Below are 22212 nucleotides of genomic sequence, written 5' to 3' on the forward strand. Positions count from 1 at the left end.
ATGAAATGAATTAAATCTTAATCATAACTTTAATACCTGTACACTTTTTCAAAAGTCAAGTTAACATTTGGATTTTTAAAGAGAATGCCAGCAAGATAGTTCTTCCATTGCTGATTTAGTAAGTAAGGTGTATCCAAAACCTAGAAGACAAAATTCAGTAATGTTACTATAATCCCAAGTTTCTTCATGTACTTGTTCATATGTGGTCTTTTGAGACATACCCACATCTAAGCTTATCACCCACTAATGAAAATACAAGCATAACAGCAAATTCAAACTCTGGTGCAGAAAGTGAATATTAAAGCTCCTCATCACTGAGGAAAGCTGAATCAGAAAAATCTGTCTCCAAAGACAGGTATGCAGTACTTACACTGCAAAGCAAATTAAACCAAGAAAGGATGAATGTCTCTATTTGGTGTGTAAGGAGAAAGTAAAACCAGATCCAAACTCACTTAAAGTGTCCTATAAAAAATAATATGCCATACAGAGCTGACAAGAGCATTGGGCTCACTGGGATTCTAATAATTTTTTAATAACATGAATAACTTCACCTTGAATAAATTTTTATCTTCAAAGGGCTCACAGACCAGTTTTTCTACATTTCCACCTGTGACAAAAGTGAGCACCACCACAGTCATCAGCACCCAGGAGAACAGAAAACTGAATCCAACTCCTCTGTAAAAGAAATAAGTTGAATAAGTTTTTGCTTGTTAAGAACATTTTATATATATATACGCACACACGCACTTGTGGCAACAGTGAGGCCAACAGTTAGGAGTTATAACAGAGATAGGAAAACTGACAGACGGTTGAAATACTTCTGTTTTCCAAATACGTTCTTGTCCTCTGAAACATATGTTTCAGCACTGTAAAGTCTTCAGCTAAAGTGCATCTAAAATGCTCACATTTGCAATGGGCGTGCAAACTGTTTAAGAATCACATTTAAGAGCCACAAAACCATACAATTTTCTTTTTTAAATTCAACTCTTTAGCTTTGTGGTCTCAAAAAAGTTTTAGGAAGGTTTCAGGTGCAATCTTCTCCTGCACTCAGCAGAAACAACATTAATCCACTACTAGGCACTTTTCAACCCTAAACCTTCTGAAATGCTCTGAGAAAGTCAAGTGTCTCTGGTCTCCTCACTTTTTAATTTTGAGCAAATGCTCAAGTGTACTAAAAAGCTATGACTTTCCCCTTTTATTTTCAATTATCTGTTCCCAGTTTTTCCAGTTCCCACAGGGGCTTACACAGAAATTCATTAGCTAAAACACTCGCCTTAGAACAGCAGATTCAGAGGTTTTATCCTTCAGCTATGATCCTCAATGAAAGAGCAACCCAAAATGCCCAAGTCCCTCAAGTATGTGAGATCAGTATTTATTTCTACTTTTTCTTAGCAGATATAGATAGGTAACAAACCAGATTCTTTTTTACGTCCTCCAAAATCAACCAAACCAACTTTCTACAGGTACACTTAGTTCATTTTTCCCATATAAGTGAAACTTACGCCATAAGAAAGTTTCCTCCAGTGTTGGAGATACAGCCTCTGGTTGTTGGAGAAGCATGTTTATCATAACCACAGGTGCCACATAGCAATCCAAGATAGTAAAAGACCAGAATGAGGACCAGCATGCAGCACAGAATGAGACACCCCAGCCACCTGAGGAATAAAAGACGAAGTTTTTTGTTATTTTCATGCAAAGAACACACTGGAGACCTGCAGAGAACATCATGTAATACTATATTCCCAATTGGCCCCCTCGTGGATCTGTCTGAGCAACAAATGCTAGCAACAAAAACAAGCATCTGCTACACTAGCGTGAATTTTGGGCCAGAACATAGTTATTGTTGGATTACAGGCAGCTGTTGCTGAAGGACTGGGAAACAGACACCACAGGAACAAGGTGTCCCCAACACCAGTTACTGCAGGTGGACTGTGCTGAAGCATCAAAGTGCTCCAAGTGGAGCAAACAATGACTCAGAAGAAGCAGATGTTCAAACAGTAACTTATTCAAGAAGCTATGGAGAAATTTATGAATGTGGACTGGCCATCAGTCATTAAGTACACAGCTGCTCTTACTGCAAGGCTTACTAACTTTTTGCACACTGTGTTAGGCTTGTAATTGTAAATAACTATATTTAAGGCTGTAAAAACCTAGGCATTGTGTAGAATGCTTTCAATGATTGGAACAGTTAACGGAACTTGATGAGGAGAAAGATCTTGGATAGGAAACGAACTTTAATTTTTATTAAATACATCACACAATAGGTCTATCTGTCCACGTAGCTGGAGCACATCTATTTATTCATACATTATATATCACATTCTAGCCTTTAATCCTCTCCCAATTTCCTCTGCATTTCTTTTTCTCTTCTGTTGTCACTTATATTTTTAAGTTCCCTTTTTTCCTCCCTGTACCGCTGTAGAGAAAATTCTGTAAAAGAAATACTGTAATGAACATGCACAGCCAATAAAAAGGAAGTCATTAATGCTGACAGGCATATTTGTAAGAGAATATTTATTAAGAACTGCAAATAATGTAGCTGTAATTAAGAAAGAAATGGATAGAAAATAATTTAAACAACTACAGGCTTGTTGGTCTCATTTGTACTTGAAGTACTATTAGGTTAGACAAAAACATGCATTTAAGTGTCAATGTAGATGAGATATTCTGCAGTAGCAGAATTAAACAATATATTTATTTGGTTAAATGCTATGTGAGCTTCAAAGAAAATACTGATAATTTTGTGAAATTAAGGCTCACCATAAAACTGTCAGATAAGGAATGGGCTAAAGGTAAGGTCCTAAAAAAGGTTCTAGAAGTTGTCTTCTGCACACTTTTATGTAACACTGCATTAAAGCCATCAACACACAGTCTGTAGCAGTGAAACTGATTATGACACAAAGATAAAAGCAATTATCAATTATAAAATCAACTGAAGAGTCAAAAAAATGTAGGGAGAATTTGATGAGCTTGAGGACAGAAATGACTAAATCTGGACAAAGGTAGATGGTAGGAAATAAAAAGCTTTATGCTTCAAAATACGAGATTACTCAACTGTAAAAGTCACAAAGTCTCAAACAGAAAGAGTATGTTGTTCTCAATGTACAGTTAACCCATGCATTTGCAAGGACAAGTGCTACACCAGCAGGGACACACGCAGGTGAGCACAGATTTACAGCTGTGAGGCAGAATCCCTGCTACTCCCCTGTGGTAAAAAGGGTGCAATAACAAGGGATTGGCTGCAAGGTCTCTGTGGTCCTATGCCCTCACAACTTACCTGCAACTCACTGAAAACAAGCCCTAACTAAAAAGTCACCCTGGCATTATAAAACAACTGATTTTCTTTAGGTGTTACATCTTTGACATCTACCTACCTCTATCCTTCCTGAAAAAGACCTGAAGGCCTAGAGTAGAAACTACCTCCTGATCTGTGGTGGAACAGCACACAGATGTTGATTAGCTGCATTTTTGCCCTTTACCAAAATGTCAGTAACAAACATAGCATGCCTTATAGCATCTTTGTTTCACTGTGTTCATCATTAATAGTTTACTTGCCTTTATAGACCACTAAACTATTAAAAAATATTAACAACAGGTAACACTTCACTCCTGCCTTGTTTCATGTACATACCTGTAGAAATCATACTGCTCCACTAATGGAAAATAATCTTGAACATATGCCTCACTCTGTGTAAGATATACCATCAAATCATCTAAAATCTTCTGAACAGGGAGCGCTTTTGTGAAGGTAGTAATATTTGAACCAATGGATTCCAGCACGCTTTTGATATCTAAAAGAATATACATATTGCATTGTTACAGATCCATAGAGGAAATTTACATTCCATGTATGCATTACAAAATGCTATTAAGCCATTTGCCACATGTAACAAGCAAGCCATGAAGACAAGTGTGAGGAAGAGACAAGCAGGCAACAAAAACATCAAGCTTTGAAGTAACACAATGGCATTTTAAACGCACACTTTGTTTTTAGCATTCAGTTTAATGATGAAAGATGTAGAAGTTGAGCCAGAGTTCTTCCTCTTGCCTTTCATTATAATGAATGTGTCACCTTTTTATCCAGCCAGCTTAAATCTTCCTTTTCATGCAATATTGCAAATGGTAACACTGATCAAGACAATTAGCCACTAAGTTTATGAAGGAGAAGATCAAAATCTATTTAAACTCCATGCCTTGGGAATACAACACTGTGAAAGAAATTATACTGCTTATATTGAGAATCTATACTAGTTCTTTTCAACCTTATTAAAAGAGATTACTTAAATAAATTCTTTCCAATTAATGAGCAACACTCTTGAGGTAACGATCAATTAATCCATTTTTCCCTCAGATAATGAACAAACATGCTACCCTATACTTAGATATACGCTATTTAGATTTACAGACACACAATTAATTCACTTATTATACACCCTGTCTATGTGTAAAATGCAGTTTCTCTATACTCTCCCCCTTCTTTCAACTGGAAACATACTTAGAACAGCAGGATGTATAACTACAGGTTGCAATTTGGTAGTAGGCCACACCTTCTATTCTCAAACAAGATCGTCTGTTTTGATGTTTACTCTTCAAATCAACCAGGTAACAAATCATTCTTTTTTAAAAGTTTATAAATAAATGCATTTTTTTCTAGTAAACCCATTTATATGCTTTGTAACTCAAACTCAGTTTAATGCAAACAAACTCAAAAAATTTATAAATAGATAAATTAAGATGGCTTGTCTGTGTTTACATATAGCAGCAGAGACTGAAAAGGAGTAAATCTGCTCTAGGTTTCCTAATGGAAAGCATAACATTGATTTTCTAAAACTGGCTCATTTTAGGCAAGTTGACACAGTACACTATGCTCGTATCTATACTGTCCTTCATTGTGCCCAGGAGGGGAAGAAAAAGAACAGAAAAACTTACAAGGAACAGCTGCTTATATAATGCAGAACAGGTCCACAGTGAAAGAACAAAAATTAAAACAGATTAGTATACATACACTATACTACCATACAGGTATGGTCAAAGACTAAAAAGTGCAAAGCTCAAGTAATAAAACAATTAAGACAGCCATTTAAATTATCCTTAAAAGCATATTTTTACCTTCCCTTTGCCATCCACTACATTTTAATACAACTGCAGGCAGGTTCAGGTTTTTTAACATCACACTCCTAAATATGTCATAAACACATCAGTCAAGGAAAATTAGCCTTTCAACCAAATAAAGTGCCAGTGTGAAGTTGGGATCCCAAGATTTCTCATGACTAAAAAGCCTAACAGATAAAACACCTCCATAATATACCATATGGCCTATTTTTAGATTTAATTTTGGGTCCTCATTAAGACACAGTTGCCTTTTATGTTTTTTTTCTAGTACCAGACTTAAAAAAAAAGAAGTTAATCTTTCAATGATCTTTAGCCAAGAAAATATATTATCAATAAAAGAAAACAAAAACATTAATCAAAGCGAAAAGACAGTCCTCACCTGATAAAATGTTCCTGGTTTGATTCACCACTAAGTCTGGAGTATCATTAAAAGCTGCATAGCCCTAAGAATAGAAGTTGGAAAAATTGGAGCATGTTTCTCATTGTCAAATTGCTTGCAATTTTTTTCCTTTTATTCAAGGATCAAAAGTATACATATACGAAAATGTATGTGATAAAACTATGAAAAATACATTTTTATCACTACACATTAGAAAAGATGAAAGTAAAATAGGAACTCTTAAGTATATTTCAGATTCAGTTTGCTCTCCAGAATATTCCTTGAAAAAAAAGCTAAATTTAAATATACATGAATCAGTTACAATCACCTCAAACTTTGTTGCCTGTCAGACCAAGAATGCACATATGAAAATTCACTAGGTGAAAGGGTTACTGTGTACCAGTCAAACGCCTCCTCTTTCAAGTCTATGCCTTCCAAACATGAAATGCATGTTTACAAACAATGAAATCCAACTCCTCTAAAGATGGGGTGATGTATTTTTCAATGAAAAGGCAAAAGAAAGGGTCTAAGCCATGGGAACAAAGCTGAGCAGCTTATCTGGACAGAAAGGAGATGCTTGAATCCTTACTCCCTGCAAGCCTGATCACTTCAAAAGCATGCAGAAGCCTAAGGGTCTGCAGACATTTTGGTTCCAGAAAGTGCCCTCTATTCCTAGAAAATGTTTTCAGATTCCTCGATTTTTCAACTGCCCAAATTAAGTAATTTTTTTTTCTACGTGAAAATCATTGTGTTTTGTGGAAAGTCTTGCAAAAATATTAACAGTAATTACACTTTGTCCATTGCACCAAATTTAATGTCAAATACGTACATTAGGAATTTAGAAGAAGTATTTCAATACAATAAAACTAATCAGGAGAGCATAGGGGTTTTTACTTCTTTAGCTTGAACCAAAAAACAGAACATGCTATTGGATCCATGTTTCTGCCTTTTTGTTTTTCTAGGATTGTTCTTTCAACCCGACAATTCACAGGCATTTTTGACCTGTAGTATCCTGGAGATACAAAGCACTACATTCATACTTTCAAGTATTAGATCTTGGCCAAACAATGGAATAACGAGAGACATACACCACAAAGCAGGACGAGGTGGGAACAAAAGAATTCTGCTTGAGAAACCAAAGGAAAACAAGTGATTCACAAGTATCCCAGCTTATTAATTAAGAGTTCACAAGTCTGTCAAGAAACATACCTTTTGAACCAGACTAGAAAGGTCTATTTTAAGGACATCATTGACCTTTGCAAGCTGTGAGGTCACTCCTGGCAACTAGGAAAAAAAAAAACATACCTGAGTCACATGAAGTAGCAGTCTTGCTAATTTAGTAAATATTTCACAGTTAGGAGAGAGGGTAAAGAAACTAGAATGATTTGTAGCAGAATCTTTCTAACACACTCCTGAAACCTCTGCTGTACAAAAGCAAAGCTTAACCTCAGCATTTTTGGGAGGGCAGGTTATTTCACTGCCCAGAGCAGCACTTTAACATAGCTGCTTGACACACATTTTATCCTCTTCTACAGAGAAGATGAAAACAGTGACTGGAATCACCCAGAAACACAGAATAAGGGAAGGTCACTTATCTGACAAGTGACAGCACACACCAATCCACTAAGCTGCAGAAATGCTACTGGGCTTGCTCAAGGCAATCACGCTCTAAGAGTCTGAAAAATATTACTATAAAATCTTACCCCACTAAAATTGGCATTGACATTCAGTTGACTTAATGAATTCCTGATGATATTGCACGTTGAGGCGGCCTGAGCCGCATTGCACGCGGAGTCATTGAGGGTGTTGCTGAGATGGGTTTTAACATCCGTCAAGTTTGCATGAAGCCTCTCTGTTCCCTCCTGCAGAACCTCTACAGAGACACTCACATTTTCCAGTGCTTCCTTCGTTTCTCTGATGGCTGCAAGGATGGGAAATTTTTTAAAAAACACTTTAGTTAGAAAGCAGATACAGACAGATATAGATACAGATATAAAGAGAAAGTGCACATGCATAAATGCTATGATAATCTTAACAATACTGATCTAAATAATCCTGCCTCCCTCCCAGAAAAACCCTCTAGCACAGAATATGTACTTTTTGCACATAAAAATACATCACTCATGCTTTCTTACAAAGAAATGAATGTGCTCAGGCTATTTTCATTGAGATTCCATCCACTTCCCAGACTTTTATACCTTTTCCCTACCTCTCCTTACTCAGTGATTTCAGTAAGAACTTTAACACTTGGTCATTAGAAATTGGAAGAAAGCCCATATCCACAAAACAGTATTTTGCTTATAAGCTAAATCACAAATTATGCAGCTGCAAGATGAAAGGTAAGGAGATCACGTTGCATCAGCCAAGCATTAATAAGTATTCAGCAGTGGCTTTAGATTTTATCCCAATCACACCAAATAAACAGAATAAAATGAAAAAAACCCCAAACACTGAACAGGTGTTTAATACACGAACCACACAGACACAACTAAAAAACAAGTTACAAAAGTAAAGTGCACTTCACACAACACAAGGTTTTATCGTATTTTTTACCTTTGATAGCCCTTTCCACTTTGACTTCAAGACAAATAAGAGAAATAAAGCAAAAAAGGAGAACGATGACAAGTGAATGAGAAAGAATTAATGGTTAAAAAAAAAAATAAAACAAAACCAAAGTGACTCAAGTTCTTGGGTGTCTTTCCCTTTTTTCTATAAACTGTACCTGATTCCTGAAAAAAACAAGCCTTAAATGGAAAAAATAATAAAGGAATATTTCCTCCAGAGGGAGAAAGAACTAAGTGTGAGCAAGGCTAAACTCAAAGATACAATGAAGAAATGCTGGATAGCACTCTCATAATAAGCTTGGCAGTGTACAGAACAAGAACATTGTAGTTCATTCCCTGACTTGTTGAAGACTAACCTGCAAATACCTATGGACAGTTCTAAGAGGACAGTTTTCCTAGTCTCCCTTATATTCAACAGAAAGGGACAACAACCTGGAAGGGAAATCGGATTTCATCTCTCTTCAGTGACTGCTGAAATTAAATATCAACAACAGCACATAAATCTTGATTTAGCTTTTAAATATATTTATAAACCTTAAAATATCTGAAATCCTCAGTTTAAAAGAAACATCAAGGCATGTAGAAGGATGAGCTGACTCACGGTACTGCATAAAGTTATCCTATGCCGTGTGCTAGAAAGATAATGCCTGTTTTACCATGGCAACAAAAAAAAAAAGGACATCTTTACCTCCTGCCATTGTCAGAGCTGCATCAAGTGCGGGACGTACTTCTTTTCCCAGCTGTTCTTGAACTCTGGTTCCAAGCACAGGTCCAACATCTGTGGCATGGAGAAATAAAAAAAACAAACATTACCAACTAGTTTAACTTGAACTACCTCTTAGCATAGGTGCTGCCAGACTCTTAGATAACAAAGTATACTAATAGTATTGAAATTTTTCTAAGGCCTGACAGTCAGAACTTAGTGACAGAAGGTAACACAGGGACACAGCTCTGTTTTAGCTAGCTATAGGCCTATAAATGAAAGCAGTAAATCAAAATACATATTCACCAGGACTTTACCATATAGGTGAAGACACATAACATTTCAATAGACTCCACAGTATGTATTTCATTGCATTTTCTACTCTTTCCGAAAGAGGATTTTTTCCACAATCTATGTTAGAGAGGCCCAACATCTGGACAGGAGTTTTGTGGCATACTCTTTCACTCAAGCTATGTTTTAATAGTGCAAGAGGAACTAAAAAAATGTATTCTTTTCCTTTCCCCTGTTCAGCATGTATTGAGCAATGTCAAGGTCACCCACAACCCAGACCTGTCAGCCAGCTCTGCTGAAATCCCTTAAGCATGTTAAGCACATGTCTCCAGTCCCTGCCCCCTCACAGAGTGCATCCAGCATGGATGCTCCCAGCACTGGCATCATCCTTACCCATAGCTACCCCCACCTCCAAACACTCCAGTCTCACTGTCTACAAACAGAAAGGAAGCTTAGTTCAGCAAAATGACACAGAAATGCCAAGCAGAGTTTGGTGAAGCATTTTAATGTAACATATTCTTTAGGTAGTCACTGGGTCCTCTCCATTTTCAGATCATAGTAAACACATTTTTGAGGTTTTTTGCTTTTGATGAAATGGGAATAGTGCATGGTACAGAAGTATCCATTACTGTTAGTACTGTCATGTCTGGCCTGGGATGAGAATTTCTGTCAAGTAGAAACACTTTTCAGCTTTTCCTTAGGGTGGGCAAACTGAACTCATGTACAGTTCTCTAAAAGTTTATCCTACTTCTGATTCCCTTAGAGTGACATCTTTTGTACCCCGGTGTCACACACTTAATTCTGGTACTTCAAGAAAATAAAAGCTATCTTAATTTACCGCTGATCACTCTCACTACAGATCCAGCTACGTTCCCGTTAAGTAACATCACAAATTGGCATTGAGAACTAATGAACACTTAATTTGAAATTTCAGTTTGGAGCGGCTGAGAAGCTTCAAGGTAGTACTTGAAACGCAGATGTCGATCTTTTTTTTATTATTATTATTCTTACATATTAAAGATTACATACATCTTTTTAAACCAGTGTTCCTGCAGGAATTAAGCAGTACTTTACTGCTACTTTCACAAGCACATTTGATGTGCATTACACTCTCGTACAGACAAGACATATTAACTTCAGTGCATGCCAAGTTGGCTGCATTGAAAACTACCTTTAAAATACATTTTAAACTAGACAGAAGCATAGATTATAGGCATGAGAAGTCAATTTATGGTAACTGGCATGATTCCACAGTAGCACAGTTTGATCCCAGCAACAATCCTTCAGCCTGAAATGCAGACCTGTATGCATTTACTAACACCTGCTAAAAATGCAACTTGAATTATCATCTGCACTAAATATGGTTGGCCCTTTCTACTGTGAGTTTTGTAAAGCAAAGCTTAAATTATAAAAATAAAAAAACAAAAATCATCTTTCTGTTGACTGAGAGCTTTAAAAGGTGATGCCTCATATTGTAACTGTGCTGAAGGGGAAAGTGCAGCAGTTCTACTTCAAGTTTTATCTCTTGCTCTTCAACTGCTCATTCTGAAATGGCAAATACATTAAGCAGCTTTAAAAAGAAGACAAGCTGATAATTCAACTTCTAGCTGAGCAGAGAACAAAAGTGCAACAAGAAAAATAAACAGAGATCTCTCACTCATTGGAACCATCATAACTGCTTATAGATTTGTTCATTGATATTTGGCTTCAATTTAAAAACTGAGGAAAAATATTCCAAAAAAAGCTTTAAGTATGGTTACTGAACTATAAAACATATACTATAAAACTATAGCTTTATAGTATATTTATATAACTATAACACTATAAACAATTTAAATAAAAGACCTTTATTTTGGAAATACTACACATTACACCAGCTCTGAGAAAACAATTTTAGATTTTGGTCTCATATACTACTGAGAACAGCACTTCTGTTTGAAAACCATGTTCTCATAAATAAAGTTTCACTTTGCATTATGAGCTAATTACATTATCTTACTGAAGCTTTTAAATACATGCTGCTAACCCCCCTTAAATCAAAGTACTTACTATTTAGGTCAGAGAGTGCTTTATCCTTAGCTGTGTTGTACTGGCTCACCAAATAGTCAATTTGCTGTAAAGAAGATGATTTAAAAAAAACATTAAAAGAATTGGAAAAAAGTGATGCTTTTGAATGTGTCAAACTGTTAGCTTGAAACAATCAAAATATTTGTGCCAACTCCCTGGCTCTCTACTGTTTTCAGTTAATTAAGTATTTTATTTCCTTAGCAGAACTGCACATAATAAAAGACCAGTTTAATTGAGACATCTACTTAACTGGAACTTCTCTGTGGTAAATGATTCAGTTTAAAAGCAGAAGGAACTGTGGCCTCATGAAGGCTTTGAGTCAGTCAGGCAAATAAGTTTTTTTGCATGTCTCCAATTTCGTTACTTGATTTTCTCGTGGCATTAGTTTCTCCTTCACAGAGAAACGTGAGGCACTGATGCAGTGGTAATTTTGAAGCAATTCACCAACCACACTGGCTTGTGTCTGGGCAGCCTCTCAGAGCTTCTCTTGCAGAAAGGAGACAGCTGCTCTGTCTTAATGCAAATAGTTTTCCTTACCTTCAAGAGGATTTGGTCTCAACTTGAGCTCTACCAAGACACCGTAACGATATAAACCGGTAACTTAGTTATCCCCAGATACTGGGTTTGGACAAAAGGCTATCAAAGAACCATCACAAGTGGAAAGCTTATACTAATTTTGAAAAGACATTAAATAACCTTCATTCATTTCTGCATGTTTAAAATAATGCATTATGAATTCTACTCCAACCGAGTCAGAGTGGTGTAAAGGTTAACATACTTGACAAATGGGTTTTCAATTTTAAGCATGACTCAAATGTGTACCAAAGCGTACATGGCTTGTAGTCTCTGTGAAATAAAGAAAAAAAAAGACCAAAAAACCATCCTCAAAACAACCTATTGATACAGCAGTGGACATCATTAAATGACAAAGTATGAAGCAGACCTTCTTTTTGTAAAATAGGAAAAAATATTTGAGTTTCTTACTAAGAAGGCTGTAGGTATATTTTTGTTCATTTGTTTGCTTTGTTGACCTAGGCTAACCTAAGGGCTAAAATTTTGCAGGGCTACAGGTTTTGCATTGTCTCCAGCAATGTCACAGACAAAAGGGGATTCTGTATCACTAATAGTGTTATCACTCAATACTCACAGTCTGCAAATCTTCTGTGACATGAACTCTTAACACAGGACTTCTTTTTCAAATCCTCTTACATGCTGTACATACCTCATACTGATGAGTCAAAGACATCAATTCGGATTTCAGAGCTTTGTAGCCAATTGGTAGGATTCTAGAACTTTTACAAAAAGCTGAAGCAGTTCTCATTTCCCCAAGAAATTCTTACAAATATGTGTGTCTACATGATACTCATGCACCTTGTCTGACAAAATGACTTAGAAGATACAGCCGATGACTGCATCAGCTCCGAGTCTAAAAAAATAGAAAGTAATAATCCTGTTTTGAAACTAAAAAAATGCTAAGTGAGACTCTGAGTAACCTCTGGCACAAGTGTTCCAAGTCCTGACACTTTTAAATTTAATAATTCAGCATTTTTATTAACTTTTTAGCCAGTGTTTATTTTTTTTTCTATTAAGATAAGTTACTTCATAACAGATTTTCTCCTCTGATGTTTCCCACTGTCAGCACTCAGTGTGCTGTCAAAGGGACTCTGGTGGTTTCTGATATGACTGGATGAATCCTTCTGTGCCCAGTGTCAGCTCCAGACTGACAAAAGGCATCCTGATTCAAGAGGGGTTATTGGCATGACCTTCAATTCCTGCCATGTACCTCCACCACTGGTCTGTCAGAGCACCACATGCAAACAAACAGTTGTATAGGGAACATCTTCAGATAGGAAAACATTTTATGGCACCCCCCAGATGTCTTCTGTTCTCATACAGCTCTGGCCAGTAAAAAAAACCCAAACAAACCAGCCCAGAGTTACTGTAACTGGAATGCTACCACACTTGTGGATTCCACATAATTTTGTGAATTCCACCTATTTCTAATTTCATGGAAGTAAAATAGATTAATAAAATTAAATTCAAATAATTAAAATTCATGAAAGCCAAGGCAATAGGGCTGTCAGACTTTTTTGTCCCCTACAAATTCACAAAGAATTGAAACTGTACATTCTTTACAAGCCTTCCTCACTAGCATTTCTTTTTTTCTTTCAATACAAAAGAAGATATGCAGAGGACTGCTTATGGGACTCTAAGGCAAGTCTGAAAGGAAGGAATCTTTCCTGTTCTGTATGGTACAGTATGATTCTGGTTTAAAGAAAAAAACAGTCAAAAATATTCCTGGGAAAAAAGTTACTGTGACTCGTCTCAGAGCACATACAACTAAGTCCAAAATACAAGGATACAGGAAAGAGCAACGAGGAATCCAAGTTTACGTGTAATATATGTTTTTGTATGTATTCCTTTTAAAACCTTATTTTTCCAAATTATTTAACTTCTGCTAGTGATCTACACTAGCTCAGTAGGAGGAAAAAGGTCTACAAGCATCATAGCAGCATACTCCCAGAGTACAGCTCAGAAGTTGTTCAAAGAATGCTGATTCATCAGGATAACTCCCAAACACTTACTACTGTGTGAAAATATCTTCCCTTGCATCATTTATTCTATTTACTGAGACTGACACAAAGAATAAACAAAATACTGCAGGTGTGATTTAAACCAAATAGAAAGAAAAAATTACTTTCTTCAAAATTTCTTATTTACACATATTCCCTCCCACCCTCATTCCCCATAAAGAAAAATTCTTTACCGCTGGAGTGTCGTTAAGGAATATTTTCAGATCTTTAAAATTACTGTTAACCAGTTTCTTTGCTCCTCGGACTTGGTTAGTTAAATGCTGGTTGGCAGCATATGCACAGAGCACTCCAACACTACAAAAAATACAGATAACAGATATTTCTTTGTTACTGTAAATGCATATTCTAACATTAAACAGAACAAAAAAACTATAGCAAAAAAAGGTCAACATTATCAAAAGAAAGGTTTCCATAAATTTACACATTCTTTTTCTTACTAGAGGTTCTCACATGCACCACGAGACACAGTTGAGGAATGAGCTATAAGGGCCAATATTGTACTACTAATTCAAAAAAATAAAGGAAAAGTGACGTTAATCCAAAGTCTTCAGAAGTTATTTATGTACAAACTAATCCATTTGCATGGGTACAGTCAGAAAATGTGTATAGCCTAGGTAAATTGTATGAGACTTAGAAATGCTAGGCTCTTTTACAAGTATCATTAATCTTGACACAGCTATAAGCAAACGCTCATAAGTTAATTGTGCAAAAGAATATTTTTCATTTGATAGCTTCAGCAGCAAGATTTATTCAAAATGGCATAATTTATTTACATAATTACACAGATTTTTCTTATAGTCCCTAATAATGCTAAAATAATATATAAGCATTTCCTGATACTGAAACAAAAGGTGGAAAGTGAGCTAGACTTCCAGTCAGCACTGCTGCTATTTTCTATTTGATCACTCCCTACTGTAAAATTCTAATTACAGCATGGCAGATCTGCACAAACAGTAAGTAAAAAGGCAATTAAAGGTCCCGTGAGAGTCTTCAGAGCTCTATTAGCATACATGATCCTTAGCTTTTTTGTTTAGCTTAGGCGTAAAATAGACTTAAACAGAAGGATGACTTGTTTTTTAACACCTCTGCATTCACAACAGTTAACCTTTCAGACAAGTACCAGAAAGGTACTTGACCAGAAAGGTCAACAGTAACCACCAGAGTGGTAACAGCCTCAGAATCAAGATGACTACAAACCCACTCGATGGGTTAACCATTAACTTTCCAGTAGACAGCAGAGATCCACTCACCACAGACAGGATACATCTCCAAAGGGCAGACACTGCCCTGAGGCTTCAGTCAGGTGCGTTACAGGCAATTCCTGATTGGCACATTTGTTCAACCTCTCACTTTGTGGTGTAATAAAACAGCTCAATATTAGAGAGGCAGTACTCTGAAAAGCCATTACGGACATCCAAACACAGGAGAAGGGAATCACTGACACAAATGGTACCATACTCTTTCCAGACTGTCAAACTTATTAAGTTGGAGCGTCAAGAGGACCCAGATACTAGTATTTTTAAATAAGACTTAAAGAAAACCCTATACCAGGCTCTCTATGGGGAAAAAGATAGATGGAAAGTACAACTTTTGCTCCAAAGAATGTACATTCAAAAGAAGCCATAATACAGCCACATAAATGAGATGGTGGAGAGCAAATAGGTACCTAAAATGACTTGAGCATCATAAATCAAGGTGTTGACTCCTATCTTGCCAGGATACACATTTCCTTCTTCAGTGAATCAAAACCAAGCCTTCATCTTTATTTTGCTTTTCCTATTTTAGCTTTGCCAAACAAATGTAAAGGCTTGTTCTGGTAAAACTGATCTCAACTGTAAGAATTTCTGCTTCTCTGACAATACTCTCAGAAGAAAAATTCTAATTTCAGAGCATGCTACAGGTGCAGGTCTGTTAGGGTCCTTTCACTAATATTTTTCTCAATATCCAAAAACATCCAGAACAGGATGACAGAGTTTTACAAAAAGAGGTTGCTTCTCTACCCAAAATCTCATAGCCATGTCTTCAAAACTGGCTATTGATGAACCTCCCAGAAATCATTAAGGAACAAAGGGACATACACACTTATCTTCCTACTTACTTAACCTACAGCAAATGGTGTAGTTTTTTTCCACTATGACCAACACTCAAGCAGCCACGATATCAGCTACCACCCAAGGAATGAGAACCCAAAATGCACAAATACCAAGGAACTCAGTAACTTAAAACTTACACCATCCTGTGATTCTATGACAAGCAGAAGTAAGTGGTTTAATTCTGGACATATACACTATTTTATTTCACTCTGTGATGGCAATTGCTATCAAAAGTTTTTTTTCTTTGTTAATAAGAAAAACTATCTCAAGCTATCAGGAAAAGCAAACATTTGTGTGTCGCTCTGAGGCTCAGGGTTTATAACCACATCCTCATTCTTTAGACAACCAGCGTTTATGTGTCCTTTCAGTGCTATGCTCACAGAGCAGAAAGGTCAATTGGGAGCTCACAAAACAGTGCTTTGTAAGACTCGAGCATGATCATCTTTCTCTTTAGCTTCCTAAATGGGAGGAAACAAGATAGAGGAGATACTTCAAGGCGCTCAAAACAATTGCGAATATAAACAAACACACAACAGGAGAGAGGAAAAATCTATTTACTCTGTAACTGAGCCGTGAGTCAACATTCAATAAGCAGCTGCAAAGAGAAGGTCATAAAGCAGGAATAAAAAGGACATGCTTCTGTCATAAAGCAAGAATAAAAAGGACATGCTTTTTCTGTAACAGATTAGAGAATTGTTTAAACAATTCTTCAGGAGTCCAATATTCCACACTCAAGTTTCCTGTCAGGTTTTACAGACCAATTTAAATGTTATTAATCCAGTTGCAGAGGGAAACCCAAGCTTTTCCTTTAGCTGAACTTGCAAAAAATGTCAAGTCACAGAATAGAAAACCTGAGCAGATTTACATATTGGAAGAATGTCCCCTTCCTCGCTACTAGCTAATGAATTTAAGAAAATAATGGGATAGAGATTTCTGTACCAACTTTTCCACCAATTCTTTCAGATAATATTAATTTCCAGGTTCTGAACAACACGTCCTACCAATCTCACAAAGCCAAGGACGCTTGTGAAGCCTGCACAAGATACTTGCCAAGATGCCAAATACCATTCCGCTCCTCCAGACTTGGCCTCCTCTAGCCTCACACATAACATCCACAGCTTCAAGAAAGAGGTTATAACACAAGCTCTCTTGGAAGGACAGAAAACTGACTATATGTTTTTCTATTCAATAGCCAAGACATTTTGTATTACCAGCAAGTCTGGTATTGCAACACATGCGTTCTTAAAAATCCAATGTTCCTCCCTTTATAATATAGAGGAATTAAGGAAATTACGTTTCTTTCCCAGAAAAAACATGTTTGCCTAAGTTTGCAAATGACTAGGAAATAAGAGGTAATAGCAGGTCTCTGTCCCTAAACTCTCAGTTCACCTTTGAAGAAAAGCACATAATTGTACTCATTATAAATTTGGAATATCAAATCTACTTAGTTATGTATTTGATAGATTATTTCTATATCCTCTGCTCTTTAGCAATAGAATCATACTTTGTAGGGCAACATCCTGTATAAAAGCTGTGAATTACCAAAAACACTGGATGTATTTTTGACTCAATCTATAAAAAGAAGTATTTAAAACACTAAGTGCACGTACTAGAAAAAGACACACTAAAGGCCTGTTTAGTTTAAGATAAACCACTGTGCATGTAACTGCATATGTAACTTCTTTCTTATACCCCTCGAGGAAAGCATACTTCTCTCGTTATGCTCCACCTGAAGAAAGCAGATCTACATAGAGCTGTTTTTAAAATTAAATCTGTCATACTTTTATTGCCTTTACACATCACTCCAATTATTAAAACCTCATCCTAATTACCAGAGCACTACATCAGTGGAAAAGTGAGAAGAAATGTTCGGCATGATTAAAATTTACTAGCTGAACTATTCTAAAATCTGCATTAACAGCGCACATATGTCAGTGTGAACTTGCACCCTGATACACAGAAAAAACATCCCCATGTTGCTAGAATTTTCTAGAGTTGTTACCTACATACAGAATCTATTGAAGGCTCTGAATTCAGAGTCTTTCCATTAATACTCTTTACCATGCATTTAATCTGTCTCTCCCATCCATGGAAAGACAGCTTGGAACCATTTTTTCATACCAAGGACTTAAAAAAAAAATCGAAAAATTAATTAAAAAAATTAAAAAATAAGGAAAAAGAAAGGAGGAAGAAAGAAAAACAGGAAAAAACGGCTCAATGCTCCCTGCTCTCTTCAATGACCTTCTGAACCTTTGAGAGAACCTCAGAATGGCTGGCACTGCAAGAAAGATGAAGAGAGATGCAGAATATACACTCAGATGGTAATCCTGAAGAAGTCCCTCCAGCAGCTGTCTGCATGTGTGTTCCATGGGAGTGCCTTTAAGGCAAAGCTCCTCTGGCAGAAGTGTGGGTTCAGGGTACTCTGATGAATGCCAGCCTTGCTAAATGCGTCTTCTGAAGCAGCACAGCTCTTGGTGAAGGAGTCCATGGCATTCCAGTCACCTGGTAGGCATTTAGGAAACCCCCCCCCCAGTGCTGCATGAACTCAAAATTATACCCAAACAATGACAGGACCCACCCTAGTCATTTCAGAGCATACTTGATGTAAATCCTGTATTGGTGGAGAACATTCAAGTTTTCATTCTTTTGGCTCTGTCTGCAAGTAGCCATAAGCATTTTACTTGCACAGGACCACACTCTTTCGGTTAATGTCACAGCTTACACATTTAGCTTGGCACAGTACTCGAGAAATGTGATTTTGGGAAGCACTACAGGTAAATCTTCCACCTAAGCTGAAACTGCATAGAAACTTTGGGGAAAAGTAGATAAGAAATGCAGAAGAACACTTAGCTTGAGTACAGTACAAGACATGTAGAAACAGTTTTAAGTAAATCTCAGGCCTTCCCCATTTTTTTCTGTTGGGGTAATGGCTACCAGTGAGATTGTCCTGTTGTGTTACAGCATTGTAGTAAGCAACCTGACATGGGTTCAAATAGATCCAGGCATGGCATCTTCTCCTCCCTTGTGAAAGAAGATCCAGGAAGGGCAGGAGAATCTCTCTTTGTACAGAGGTGTACCAGAGACCTGAGACCTCAGTCAGGCTGGGATCAGCAATATTAGCCTTGTAAAGTTCTATCTTGCCTTGCACAGCATTCACAGCATTAGAGACTTAGCCAGGCAGTCATATGAGATCATCTCTACTTGTGGAAACCTGCAGACAGATTTCAGGCCAACTCCTCCCTAGGGTAAGCATCTGATACTCCTGATGTCTCATGCAAAAGGATAAAAAACCGAAGGAATTAAAGAGGCAATTTCACTAGTTCTGTAAAGCATATTACTAGGGATCGCTGATCTGCCGGTCGTGACCTGGAAAGAAGCATTTACCAATGGTTAGGTATGTCTAATCCTACAAGGAGAGCTGGCAGCAAATGCACAAATTTAAGAGACCACCAAGGGGGGTGATCTCTTAATTTCCCTGCTGACAGGTGACATCCCTCAGCCATTATAACCAGAAAGTAGCATCCTGCAAGGCGGTGTAAAGACAGCTGCTGAGCTCTGTGAGCTACCTTCAGTTTTGGCATGCTGAGGTAATTTAATAATTTACTGTCTTCAAGGCACCTTGTACTTTTGTCCTGTCATCATGGCAGGGATGCACCTATCACCCACAACTTGATTTAGGTTTCTCATTTTAAGAATACTAAGGGTCATGTTTGTTAGTGATGTCTGGGAGAAAAGAGCATGTTGCCATATCTGATATCAGCATGACCTCTATTTAACCATAGGCAAGGTCTCAATTTGTCCTGACACACAGTAGTAGAAAAAATAAACTCTAGATTACAATGAAGTGACAAAGTACATCCCACCTGACCGAACAGTCACATGGTATAGATCAAAAGACTTTTTTATTCTTTTAATATAATCACAAAACAAACATAGTGGGCAGGTGAAAATATGAAGAAGTTAGAGAAAAACAGAAAGCCTGAAAGCAAACAATTTATTTCAAAAGCAGGGAAAAGAAGAATCTTGACTGTAGTTCCTCATCACCCATTACACACCTAGCGTAGGAGTGTACTCCTAACACCAATTTTGCAAAAATGTCTCCAAACTCCAGGATTTACACTGAGTTCATGCATGGTTTAAACAACTCAGGACCCAAAAGAAAAAACATTATTTTGAACTAATAAAGAGTATCTGGAGGACGGCAAATACTGGAGGAAGTCACACAATTGCTTTTCACACCAGTACAACACTATCAAGAACAAAGCAGTACATTGTATCTCAGGTGCTCTATGGGATGGTAACTGAACACAGGACACAGTCTCTCATAAATTGAGTGTAACATTCTGCAATTGCCATTTTGAGATTGGCCAAAATTTCACTTGCCGAATTAAAACAATTTTTTTTTGTTTCACACCTACATTCTGCTCAAGTAAGTATATAATGACCTGTGGATAGTAATGGTAGCAGCATTTTTATAATGCAGTTACACTTTCTTTAATAAGCAATAATATTGAGTCTAATAAAATAATTTCTGCACCTGTAGGCTAATACAGTATTATTTGTCGTACGACACTGCAAAATAAGTGCTATACCAAGCTTCATATTGTTCTATTTATCACACTTGCCTTATTATTAAAGAAGCAACAAAAAGAAATGTTGCAAAACAGCTCCTCTGACAGTCAGCATTTTTCTTCTGTCTTTGATGCATTTCCCCACCACAGTTGTCACAGCAACGACACATACAGAAGCAAAGTCCCACAAGAGGCAGTAACAAAATAAATAGCAATCCCAAGGCTGCGGAGACTATAAAACCGATTTCATAGTAGATGGCCTGTAAGTCAGACAAAAATAGTGGTAATAGCATATATCACACAGCAACTGCAATCAATATAGAGCAAATAATTAGAAATCAAACTACGGACTAAACCATCTACTAAGTTACCAAGGTTCCAGACTTGGTATATTTTGCTGATAATTGACAACTTTTCTAACAAAAAGACAATAACATTGTAGATACTGATAGCTAATAATTATTTAGCTAGACTACTAGCTAGGCAAACTACAAGAGTGAGTGCTAAGAGAGAGTAGGCTCACAAGAAAAAAATGTGAATCAATGCAATTGAAACAGGTTAAAAATGAACACATTTGATTTCCTGGACCACAAATCTACTGTTTCTCACATCTGTTTCCGAAAAGGCTCCACAAATGTCAGGAAGGTTAACTAAAGCAACACGTCATGGAGGGGGAAGGGAGGTTTAGCTTTTTCTCCTTTCTATTCACTTATGAGTAGAAAGATTCTTATGAACTGTAAAGGGAAGTACTTCACTGGATGATCGATTACAATGGCAGAGGTTCCTCCAAACTGCTGAATTTAAAACTGCTTAGGGACAGGAAAACATGAAGGAGCAGATAGATTTTAAGATCTCTCAGGTAAAGACATTTATTCTGCTGCCAAACAGCAAAGCAGCAGCAACTAAAAGGATACTTTCAAAAGCTGGAAGGAGTGAAAGGGAACGATGCAATTCCATGCCCTAACCAGCTTTTACACTGCAAGAGACTCCAGACCAAGAAGCTGGGCCAGGCAGCCCTGGCACAGCCCTACACGGCGCTTCCAGGGGACAAGCTGTGAGCTCGCCGTGCTGTTTCCCTCTGCTGAAAACACAAGCCAGCCCATCCCAGAGTGGATCAGGCAGGTGTCTGCACACAGAGATCAACAGCACAGTGTGGGCACGTCCCAGTGCTCTTTCTTCCCTGATAAATCTCTCTTCTCCTTTCCTTTCCCAATTTTAGGAGAACTAATTCTCACCCGAGTACTTTGAGTACTCTCCTGTTTTACGCCAATACAAGGGCAACTTAGCAGAAAAGGAATGATATTGAGGCTGTGTAACTGTCCTGCAAAGTTAGAATTTCTCACAATCTATCAATCATGCTCCAGCTCCAGCTTTGCTGATGTCCTTCTTCACACTCCCTAATTATGAACTGAGTCAAATACAGCAACCATCTTCGTTACCAGAGTTGCAAATTTCTGACCTAATTACCAATTCTAGGATGAAAACTATTTTTTAAATTATTATTATTATTATTATTATTATTATTATTATTATTAACTCCCGGTTAAAGCTTTCGCTTCCTTCTGAAGAATATGAACAAGATGTTTGGAAGAAGAATTTGGTTAGATTTTGCAAAAGAATTACTGTTTTCTTTTCTATCTAGCTGAATACTTCAAAAATTATTTGACAACAGAAGTTATTTTAAGATAGGTTAGATGGAAAAACAGTATTTAAAATAACATTAAAAATGATTATGGATGTTCTAACAGAAGTAACGTATACAGACATGATTAGTTTCTTTTCGAAGTGTATATCTACCATAAGACATTACCTGAAGAGTCAGGACAACATTTTCTGGC

General features: G+C 37.0%; 1 protein-coding gene across 17 annotated transcripts in view; it reads right to left on the minus strand.

Annotated features, from left to right (window-relative positions):
* The window catches only part of PROM1 (prominin 1), a 62973-nt gene that overhangs the window by 15164 nt on the left and 25597 nt on the right, over nucleotides 1-22212 (minus strand). For 6 of the 17 annotated variants that reach the window (XR_003534771.1, XM_027686417.1, XM_027686426.1 and 3 more), the window contains exons 4-17: nucleotides 22185-22211; nucleotides 20429-20634; nucleotides 13884-14004; nucleotides 11099-11162; nucleotides 8744-8833; nucleotides 8045-8068; nucleotides 7195-7412; nucleotides 6701-6775; nucleotides 5492-5555; nucleotides 4930-4938; nucleotides 3632-3791; nucleotides 1503-1655; nucleotides 552-675; nucleotides 37-140 (exon numbers count right to left, since the gene is read on the minus strand). Coding sequence is in view for 16 of the 17 variants with exons in the window: in XM_027686417.1 (XP_027542218.1) it covers nucleotides 37-140; nucleotides 552-675; nucleotides 1503-1655; nucleotides 3632-3791; nucleotides 4930-4938; nucleotides 5492-5555; nucleotides 6701-6775; nucleotides 7195-7412; nucleotides 8045-8068; nucleotides 8744-8833; nucleotides 11099-11162; nucleotides 13884-14004; nucleotides 20429-20634; nucleotides 22185-22211 (1439 nt within the window). In the remaining variant the exon portion in view is untranslated. The remainder of the gene's footprint in view (nucleotides 1-36; nucleotides 141-551; nucleotides 676-1502; nucleotides 1656-3631; nucleotides 3792-4929; nucleotides 4939-5491; nucleotides 5556-6700; nucleotides 6776-7194; nucleotides 7413-8044; nucleotides 8069-8743; nucleotides 8834-11098; nucleotides 11163-13883; nucleotides 14005-20428; nucleotides 20635-22184; nucleotide 22212) is intronic. The other 11 variants (XM_027686425.1, XM_027686423.1, XM_027686422.1 and 8 more) reach the window with 5 other exon arrangements.

The sequence above is a fragment of the Neopelma chrysocephalum genome, unplaced genomic scaffold (genome assembly GCF_003984885.1).
Source record: "Neopelma chrysocephalum unplaced genomic scaffold, ASM398488v2 Primary Assembly neopelma1_71, whole genome shotgun sequence".
Lineage (NCBI taxonomy): Eukaryota > Metazoa > Chordata > Aves > Passeriformes > Pipridae > Neopelma > Neopelma chrysocephalum.